The sequence below is a fragment of the Mercurialis annua genome, linkage group LG1-X (genome assembly GCF_937616625.2).
Source record: "Mercurialis annua linkage group LG1-X, ddMerAnnu1.2, whole genome shotgun sequence".
In the NCBI taxonomy this organism is placed as follows: Eukaryota; Viridiplantae; Streptophyta; class Magnoliopsida; order Malpighiales; family Euphorbiaceae; genus Mercurialis; species Mercurialis annua.
The window spans coordinates 53,779,662-53,789,261 of record NC_065570.1 but is presented as its reverse complement, the minus strand read 5'-3'; the positions used below and the strand labels follow the sequence as shown (position 1 = coordinate 53,789,261).

At 34.3% G+C, this 9,600-nt stretch overlaps 2 protein-coding genes across 4 annotated transcripts; both read left to right on the top strand.

The window, feature by feature from the left end:
- Positions 1 to 1,225: 1,225 nt before the first annotated feature.
- On the top strand, positions 1,226 to 4,538 carry LOC126664509 (probable protein phosphatase 2C 9). Its single transcript, XM_050356921.2, has 6 exons — positions 1,226 to 1,496; positions 1,584 to 1,718; positions 2,269 to 2,508; positions 2,626 to 2,902; positions 3,775 to 3,929; positions 4,054 to 4,538. Exons 2-6 carry the CDS (start codon positions 1,680 to 1,682, stop codon positions 4,192 to 4,194), a joined length of 852 nt encoding a protein of 283 aa, XP_050212878.1. The 5' UTR covers positions 1,226 to 1,496; positions 1,584 to 1,679; the 3' UTR covers positions 4,195 to 4,538.
- A 641-nt stretch (positions 4,539 to 5,179) lies between these two features.
- On the top strand, positions 5,180 to 9,014 carry LOC126664507 (probable protein phosphatase 2C 10). Of its 3 annotated transcripts, none has more exons than XM_050356918.2 (6): positions 5,180 to 5,386; positions 5,504 to 5,614; positions 6,362 to 6,601; positions 6,721 to 6,997; positions 8,275 to 8,429; positions 8,543 to 9,014. In XM_050356918.2, the coding sequence occupies exons 2-6, from the start codon at positions 5,582 to 5,584 to the stop codon at positions 8,681 to 8,683; spliced, it is 846 nt and encodes a 281-aa protein (XP_050212875.1). In that variant the 5' UTR covers positions 5,180 to 5,386; positions 5,504 to 5,581; the 3' UTR covers positions 8,684 to 9,014. The 3 variants fall into 3 exon arrangements, with proteins under 3 accessions (XP_050212875.1, XP_050212876.1, XP_050212874.1); XM_050356919.2 differs by lacking the exon at positions 5,180 to 5,386 and adding an exon at positions 5,696 to 5,725 and having other exon boundaries at positions 5,568 to 5,614; XM_050356917.2 differs by lacking the exons at positions 5,180 to 5,386; positions 5,504 to 5,614 and adding an exon at positions 5,771 to 5,847.
- Positions 9,015 to 9,600: the final 586 nt, after the last annotated feature.

Genomic DNA, 9,600 nt, shown 5'->3' with positions numbered 1-9,600 from the left:
GGGAATGGGTGATTCCCATTGAGGGGGTAATCACATTCCCATTCCCTAGTACAATTTGACAAAACAAACATAAACAATGGGAATCATTCCCATACCCATTCCCATTCCCCCCTTTTTATGGCGAACCAAACGGCCCCTTAGTTATTTTTCATTACAATGGAAGGCCTCTGACTAGATCAATTAAAATTTCATAACAGAGAATATCGAGTCATCGCGAATTACAGAACAATACTAAATTATACTGTGTTAAAAAAATAAATAGTAAATTCTTCTTCTTTTTGGAAAAAAAAAACTTTCTTCATTTGTTATTCTAACATTATCATGTAAATAAAAAGAATTGAGATTCCCTCAAGTTCATTTTGAACTTGAGAGGGTCATGTTCACGATCTATACCGTTCATTACAAAATGAACGGTGTAGATCAAAAAAGCACAATTTTAATCAAAATAATCTACACCGTTCATTTTGTAACGAACGGTGTAGATCGTGAACATGACCTCAAGTTCAAATGAACTTGAGGGAATCCCAATCCAAATAAAAATGCTGCATTTTGCATTTTTTAACGGCATAATTCCTTAAAAAAAACCCCACCTTGCATTTTTTTTCGTTTATACCCTGACCTTATAAAAACATAATTTGTACCCAATTTTGAGTTTTCATGTTTCATCTCTACCCAAAAGCATTAAATTGTACTCTTTTCATTTGAAAAAAAAAAAGTTTAAAACAATCCTTCATTTTTAACTTATATACTAATTAAATATTAATGTTATTAATAGTACAAAAATACCATCTTTTTTAAAAATATTTTGAATTTTTTTTTAAATATTTCCGACAAAAAAAATTAATTAATTATTTGGATGTATTTGATTATTTTTTTAAGTTTAAGGATTTATTTGTATATTTTAAAATAGAAAAAAGTATGTTTTAAACTCTTTTCCAAATGAAAAAAGTACAATTTAATGCTTTTAGGTAGAGATGAAACATAAAAACCCAAAATTGGGTACAAATAGTGTTTTTACAAGGTCAGGGTATAAACGAAGAAAAAGTGTAAGGTGGTTTTTTTTAAGGAATTAAGCCTTGTTTGACCATAGTAATCTCACGTTATAATGAAACTAACCGAGTGATTCTTTTTTAACGATTTAAAATATAGTAATATCCTTGTCTGTAATTTTAAATAAATTTAGGGACCTAGAGAGTTTAGCATTGCTGCAAAGTCAATAGAAAAGAGATGCAAGTCTTCTTCGGTGGCAGCCTTCTCTTTTATTAATGAAAGGCCCCTTTGATTGACCCCATTTTATTTTTCATCAAATTCTTTGTAAACAGTCTTCATTTTCCCCTTTTTCTTTACAAACTGCGACTAAATTATCTTCCTAAAAACAAACAGAGCCTTAGTTCATCTCTGTCTCTGTTACTGCAAAAACACTCTCCAACAAAAACGGTTCATGAAATTCATATTGTTTCTGTAGCCAAAATCATTCTTTTCTATCAGAACAACACGTAAGCTTTTCTGTAACCCTGTTTTTATCATTTTTTTTTTATAATTTGGTTATGTTTGTTGACCAAATTTGATTATTGATGATGCAGATTGTTTATCTAGTCAGGAAGTTGGATCGGGAATTGGGTTTGGAGCTCCAATAGAGGAAGTGGATGGTGTGATTTTAAATTGAACAATTTGATCTTATGGATAGCTTGTGCTGCTTTGGTACTTCCTGCTCCCAGGTAAATATTTTATTTAATTCCTTTGTCAGTTATGCTATTATGCTGTTTAAGATATTAATTTTGGGATTTGTTGTGAATTATGCAAAAGTATGTTTCCGTTTGGTTTGATTATGGAGATTCTAGTGCATAGGTTTAGTTTAGTTTACTGATCTTTTAGGTGATATGGGGCTGTGTATGAAGCAACGAGCGATCTTTGTGAACTAATGAGGAATCAGCGATCTTATTGAACTTTTCTAAGATTTTGACTGCTTGATGCCTGTTTATTTAGACTATAGAATTTGCAAGGCGTGTGTAACTTTATATTATGATAATGAATCTGATTTTAAAGGTTAGACTACAAGTTTACATGTATTAAGTTTCTACACTATTGGGTTTATTCAATGCAATCCGCTTCTCATAAACCCCTCAAAGAAATGTTATTTTTCTTATTTTCTTCTATAGGTGATTTCTATTATTCATCTTCTTGGCAAGTGTAAACTATTACTGTGCAACTATCTCATCTCAGTACTTGATGAGATATAAAACTCATTGTTGCTTATTTTCCGTACAGCTTGTAGGAGGACGATCATCATCAAGCTCTGGTAAGGGAAAAAGCCATGATGGCATAATCAAGTATGGTTTTAGTCTAATGAAAGGGAAAGCTAATCATCCCATGGAAGATTATCATGTTGCGCAGTTTGTGCAGAGTCAAGAACACGAGTTAGGGCTTTTTGCTATTTATGATGGACATTTGGGAGATGCTGTACCTTCATATCTGCAAAAGCATTTGTTCTCCAATATCCTACAGGAGGTGGGGTATTGATCACAAACTTCTAATGGCCAGCCATGCATTTTGGTTTAACTTAGTTGCAAAATTAGTCGGGAGAGGTGTAACGTGTATTCTGACACTGTAATTTCATGATTTCAGGAAGGGTTCTGGGTTGACCCGAACAGGTCTATCTCAAAAGCATATGAGAGAACAGACCAGGCAATTCTCTCTCACAGTCCTGACTTGGGGCGTGGTGGATCTACTGCTGTGACCGCAATTCTCATAAATGGTCAAAGATTATGGATAGCTAATGTTGGAGATTCAAGAGCTGTACTTTCAAAAGGGGGTCACGCTATTCAAATGACTACAGATCATGAGCCTAACACCGAACGGGGAAGCATAGAGCACAGGGGAGGCTTTGTCTCAAACCTGCCAGGTGCTCTTTTCCTTCACTTGAAATCATCAACCCATTGAAATGTTAATGTCTTTAATAAATAACTCTAGCTGAGATATTGGAAGAATGAAATAGTGAGATTTAGGAAGAATGAATTATCTGCATCTTTTAAATTGTAATACATGTTGGTAGTCAACTTTGATCTGCATTGGAGCACTCTGAAAGATTAGATTGAAGTCACTGGTTTTATTCTGCCAATACGAAGTAAGACAGTGAGGATTTATCTTTCTTATAGTTCAAGATTTTTTTTTGGAAGTGTGAGATTCTTGTTACCTTGAACTTGAAGCTTTAGTGTTGATGATTTTTTAAGTATGAGATTCTTGTTACTTAAGAGAAATTCTGGTTTTCTCCTACTACAATTTCTGTTGGGCCTTCAAAATTATGAAGGCATTCTCGTGTCTTTGATGTTGGGTAGTAGGAATTTTGTTGGCGAAAAGAAATGTGAATGATACGAGAACTACTACTCCCAATAGCAAATGACGGGAGAACCGATTCGCTGATTTTTACCCATTTGATCTGACTGTACTTACACCAGATATTCTATCTTCGCAGGAGTAAATTAATTTCTGCGTGAATTTTTATCTGATTGGCTGATCCTTCATTTCTAAAATCTTTGAATGGATTTATGCTAATTTTAATTTGAAAACATCAGAAAATATTCATGCATTTTTTGTTTTGTTAAATTTTGTAAGTGGTCCAGATTTACTCTTTAACTTAGCTATTTAGAAATTCAGGCCAGTAAATGAGGGACATTTATATGTTTCTACTTATTAGCAGCTTTTAATAGTGCCATACATTGGTCGTAAATGACAGTATTCGTTACTCACTAGATATCCTTTCCATCAAATTTTCAGGAGATGTCCCTAGAGTTAACGGGCAGCTGGCAGTTTCTCGGGCGTTTGGAGACAAGAGCCTTAAATTACATCTGCGATCAGATCCTGATGTACGAGATGGCAACATAGACAATAGCACAGATGTCTTAATCCTGGCAAGTGATGGCCTTTGGAAGGTAAACCATTTTAAATCAACTCGGTTTTGTACCAACCATCTGTACTCTTAAATTCCTGCATAAAAAATATCCATGAAGTCTTTTCATTTTCATGTTTCTTTTCTTCTGGTTGTGAATTATCCAGGTGGTCTCAAATGAAGAGGCTGTTAACATTGCAAAGAGAATTAAAGACCCACAGAAAGCAGCTAAGCAGTTAACAGCTGAAGCATTAAAAAGAGAGAGTAAAGATGATATATCATGCGTCGTCGTTAGATTTAGAGGATAAAGCTTTTTTGATGATATTATTATTATTATCATCCAGGTGTCACGTATATATATCATGAGAGTTCCTTTACACATTAGACAAAAACAACAATACATACTTGGTTGGTGGTACCGGTTGAGGAGTTTTTCGTTGTTCGGAAATTCGTCAAAGGATGAGGAAGCATAGGATGGTTCCGTTCGCCACCCTCTGTGAATTTGTTTATTTGATTAGGTTCTGGTGTATGATTTTGTTTCATTTCTTTTTTGAATTAAATTAGAAAATTTGTGTACATTATTATCATGTAATCTGCAAAAGATCTTGTAATTTTGTTTTGTTAAGAATATGGTTCTTGAGTGCCGAGTGAATTAATATGAGTCACATGAGTATGATTCTTTAATTGGGTTAATGACAACAATCAATCTGAGTTCTGTAATGGTAAAAGTCATGATTTGATCACCAACAAAAACTGTTATTCCCCAAATCTAGTTAGCTGATTTTCAGTTTGTTTAAAGTTCTTTTTATTGGATTCGAGTTTGAGAATTTTAAGAAAAGGGAAAAGTATTTTACTTTAGAAGAAGAAAAAGAAAAAGGAAAAAGAAGAAAAAAGTCAAAGTCCTTGATTTGCAGTACGTGGAAGAAAAGAAATTACTACTTATCAAGCAGTTAAAGGGAAAAACAAAATAGAGTTATTTCTCATTTTTAGCATTAAAAACTTTTCAATTTTTGATGTTTTATTGCTTAAATATTTTATTTGAGTATTATTTTTTTGAAAAAATACATCTAAAACGGCACTGAATTACAAAATTAAAAAAGTTAAAATATGGATTGTATTTGTCACATTTTGAATAAAGGTACTTAAATAGTAAAAAATACAAAAGTGTGGGTTTTTTTACAAATAACCCAAAGAAATAGTAGTAATAAAAACAAAAAGAAATAAGAGAGTAGAGTAAAAAGGAGAGTGCAAAGTCAACTGGAAAGAAGTGCGCTTTTTGCTTTGTTTAGTAAAAAAACATAGTTTTGTTGGTGTCTCACCCCAAAAAAGACTCAATCATATCGATTCCTTGTTCTCTTTTTCTTGTCATTTCTTTCGTTTATTCCATTGCTTCTGCAACCCAATTTGCTCCTGTAAGCAAAACATAAACAGAGCATCATAATCATAAACACAAAAACTACTTTCTCCGAACACCAACTATAAATTAGCTCTTAATTACAGGTAGGCAGCCTCTCTAACACCCTTTTCATTTTTATTTTTTTGGGGGTTTCAGCTATTTTCTTCATAGGGTTCTTACGATCAAGGTTGAATTTTGATGTTCTCTCCCTGTTGACTTAGGGAATTTGATTGGGAGGCTATGGTGTGATTTCAACTAAACAACTTCAAGCTTCTGTTGTACATAGGCTGTTTGGTCCTATGGATAAGTTATGCTGTTTTGGTGCTTCTCAGGTATGCTTTTCTTCTGTTAAAGTTCTACTGGAAGATGGGTTTTTTTATTTTATGAATTCTGCTGAATTCTGTTTCTTTCAGGGTTTAATTGTGGAATTCTGTTGCGTATAGGTTAGATTACCTATATGGGCTTTGTTATGATCATTAGTATTGAATGTTGGGTGTAATGCTCTGGTGATCTCATGAACTTAGCTTCTTTTTTAGTGTTTCAGTGCTTTGAACTCTCAAGCGTGGTACGTTTCTTGTTTTAATTATTTGTTTGAGAATACACTCAAACCTATGAAGCACTAACACGGATATAGGAACCGGTATGGACACGGTGAATGTCATTTTCTGAAAAAATGAGACTTGGACAAGGGTGGAACACTGCAGATTAGTTGTAGATTAAAAATATATGCATGTAAAGTTGTAGAAATAAGAAAGAAACTAGAAGGAGAGGAATCCATAAAACCCCGGCATGCTCCCCTCCTTTTAACAGTAAAATTGCTGGGACACTTATTTCGGTGTGTCCCATACATGTCGCATGTCCCCGGAGTATCCCCTCCTGCATGCAGCAGACTCGAACTTTTCCTAATTCTTGGTGATTATTACTCCACGAGGAAAACATAGCCGCTGACATTTCTATTTCCTTTCATTGTTGATCAACTATCCTCTAGGCTACACTTTCTTGGAAATTGCAGCTGTGTTATGCGAGCTTTGCCTTATCTATTTATTTTATGAAATTAAGTAGTCTTTGTTTTTGAATAGCTTGGAGGAGGACGCTCATCATCAAGCTCCGGAAAAGGGAAAAATCAGGAGGGTCTAATTAAGTATGGATTTAACCTAATAAAAGGTAAAGCTAATCATCCCATGGAGGATTATCATGTTGCAAAGTTTGTGCATATTCAAGAATATGAGTTGGGGCTTTTTGCTATTTATGATGGCCATTTGGGAGATAGTGTGCCTTCGTATCTACAAAAGCACTTGTTTCGCAATATACTAAAGGAGGTACAACATCATTCTCAAACTTCTTTAGGCAGCCAAACATTTTGGTCTAAGATAGTACATAAGTAGTTGTGAGTGGATAAGCGGTATTTTGTGATGCTTTTATCATTTCATCGTTCTAGGAAGGGTTCTGGACTGACCCCGGCAGAGCTATATCAAAAGCATATGAGAGGACCGACCAGGCAATTCTCTCCCACAATCCTGACTTGGGGCGAGGTGGGTCCACTGCTGTGACTGCAATTCTTATAAATGGCCAAAGATTGTGGGTAGCTAATGTTGGAGATTCAAGAGCAGTACTTTCCAGAGGAGGGCAGGCAATTCAAATGTCTATCGACCATGAACCTAACACTGAACGAGGCAGCATAGAGAATAAGGGTGGCTTTGTCTCAAACATGCCAGGTTTTCTCCGTCCTTCACTTGTTTCCCTTTATTTCCTTAATTTTTTTTCACATTAGACATTGTTAACAAAAAATTCTTTGACTTTTGACTCTTCTGAAGTTTACACTAATAGCTATACGTAAGATTGACTAGTCAAAATGTGCTAAGAAACATTTCATGGGGAAAGCCTCCATATCTTGAATTTGTCTTGTAGTTTATGACCAACGTAAACTATAGATATGCTTGTTTGCTAAATTGAAGTTTTTAATTGATTAAACTGGTAGTATACTACAGCTCATTTTACAAAATTAGAAGAATGAATTAATCTGCATCAGAATCATCTTTAAGCCAGATCTATCAAAAGACGGATTGCTTTTTTGGGGAGAGTATACCGATTAGAATAACTTGTTTGTTAGCTCGCAATTGCCAAAATTGAGTTATAATTCTGAAAATATATAACAAGTCAAGTCACCTAGCTTGCATCCCAAAGAGCAAAAAGTCGGAAGATAGGCCAAGGAAAAGAGCAAAGAATGAAATTCTCTTGCTTTGTTCTATGGGGGAGCCAGTGTAGAATCTTTCATGCATAGTGTTAAAGACTTGAAGATTTTTGTTTTGCAGCTGACAGCTGCCTTGTTCTTTTTCTTTAAGACATGCATCATTTTTCGTCAATAAGTTGTGGTTGTGAAAGGCTTTGGATTAGAGCAGATCATGCATATGTTTCCTTTTCAGATATATTTTTCTTCTTCATCTTTTACCTTTGGGGCTGAGCATCTGAACTCTAGGTGGTTTTTCATGTCACCAATGTTAAAGATAATAACAATTCATCTCCATGAATAAAAATAGCAGATAATGCAAGGACTACTTCACTTAAAGCAATTGACATAAGAATCATTTCTTAACCACTTTGTGTAAGTATTTAATTAGGCTATTAACTTTATCTGGTATTTTACATTCTCATGAGTAACATGATAGTTGTTAAAGATTTTGGAGGGGCTCTTCATCTGGAAAGTTGATCTTTTAATTCTCAAATATCTGAAGGTATACTGGTAATGGAACTGACAAAAAAATGGAAAGCATTCCTGCTTTTCCTTTTTGGTTTTTGCTCTAAATTTTGATCTAAAATGAAGTGTTTACTTTTGTTTGCAATGATTGCAACATAAATCCCTCTTGGAAGCTTGTTCAGACGATTGGATGAGTAAATAAGTTCTCGGTGGTTTGTTTTAGTTTTCAGTTGCATCAGTCAAATGAAAAGCAGATTAGTAAATTTTATAAGACTTTCTTTTGCATCTTATTTTCAGGAGATGTTCCTAGAGTTAATGGGCAGCTGGCAGTTTCTCGCGCCTTTGGAGACAAGAGCCTTAAATCACATCTGCGGTCTGATCCCGACGTACAAAACTGTATCATAGATAACAGTACAGATATTTTAATCCTCGCAAGTGATGGCCTATGGAAGGTGAATAATTTCAGATTAGTTTCACTCTAAGAATTCACTTGATGTTTCTTGCGTTCTAAGTAATTAAAAGTATTTTATTTCCTTTTCTTGCTTATGGTGTATCGATGATACAGGTGGTGTCGAATCAGGAGGCTGTCGATATTGCAAGAAGGATTAAAGATCCCATGAAAGCAGCTAAGCAGTTAATAGCTGAGGCATTGGAAAGAGACAGTAAAGATGATATATCTTGTGTTGTTGTTAGGTTTACAGGATAATCGAATACTGCGAGGCCCCGCATATATAATATCTCTATACTCAGAATTCCTTTGACAGGTTGCTGATTTGTGAATTAGACGACAGATACATACGCATGGTTGGGTAATCCAAATGGTGGTATACAGGAAGGAAATTTGCCTGGAAAAGGGATACAAACAGAGTTGTTCATCCTCTGTAAATTTATATTTGAAAGTTGGTTAGGTGATGGTGTTTGATATTTGTTTGATTTCATTACGTTGAATCTATAATGCCGCATTGTTTTGTAATCCGAAAAACAGATTTGTTTTTCATGTTCTGATGAATAATATGTTTTCGAAATTTTTTTAGGTAGACCCAGCCCACCACGTCATCCATAATTTCTTGAGGAAATTAGAGGGAGCACTTGTTTTGGGAAAATATTCTCAAAAATACGTGCTCCCTTATTTTTATTGATGTTAAACTTTCTATCAAGGTTTTACACGTAATGGGCTCTCCTCCTCCTCCTCCTCCATTTCTTCGATTTCGAATTCTTGCTCATTTGGTTTTTATTTCTTCTTTTTGAAAACTATCCATTTTGTGGGTTGTTCTCTTTAATACTCGGTGCAATTTGTTTTTTGAAATCATTCGTGCTAACTATTACTGTGCTGTTTCGAATTTTTTTATCCCTATTAAATGGTACAAATCTGAAGCGGTACACCTATCAAACCAAAAATGACTAAGAAAAAAACGAATTGAAAACTAAAGAAGAAATCCATGCTTCAAAGAAACAAAAAAATGGGTTTAGGTGCTACTGCAAGTGGTTTGAATGTAACATGCAATCTCTTTTGGTTTTTTTATTCTTTTTTATTGATTACTTTTATTTTGGTAACTTTTGGATATTATTGCTTTTTAATCTATTCACATTTTTATTTGCAGAAAACATCTTCTGGTAAATCTG

Excerpts from the sequence above, each read along its gene's own strand:
- LOC126664509 (XM_050356921.2), top strand. The coding sequence starts at position 1,680 with ATGGATAGCTTGTGCTGCTTTGGTACTTCCTGCTCCCAG. Across the intron at positions 2,903-3,774 it reads CTTTGTCTCAAACCTGCCAG|GAGATGTCCCTAGAGTTAAC; the intron begins GTGCTCTTTTCC and ends TCAAATTTTCAG. Across the intron at positions 3,930-4,053 it reads CAAGTGATGGCCTTTGGAAG|GTGGTCTCAAATGAAGAGGC; the intron begins GTAAACCATTTT and ends TGAATTATCCAG.
- LOC126664507 (XM_050356917.2), top strand. The coding sequence starts at position 5,797 with ATGAACTTAGCTTCTTTTTTAGTGTTTCAGTGCTTTGAACTCTCAAGC. Across the intron at positions 5,848-6,361 it reads GCTTTGAACTCTCAAGCGTG|CTTGGAGGAGGACGCTCATC; the intron begins GTACGTTTCTTG and ends GTTTTTGAATAG. Across the intron at positions 8,430-8,542 it reads CAAGTGATGGCCTATGGAAG|GTGGTGTCGAATCAGGAGGC; the intron begins GTGAATAATTTC and ends TCGATGATACAG.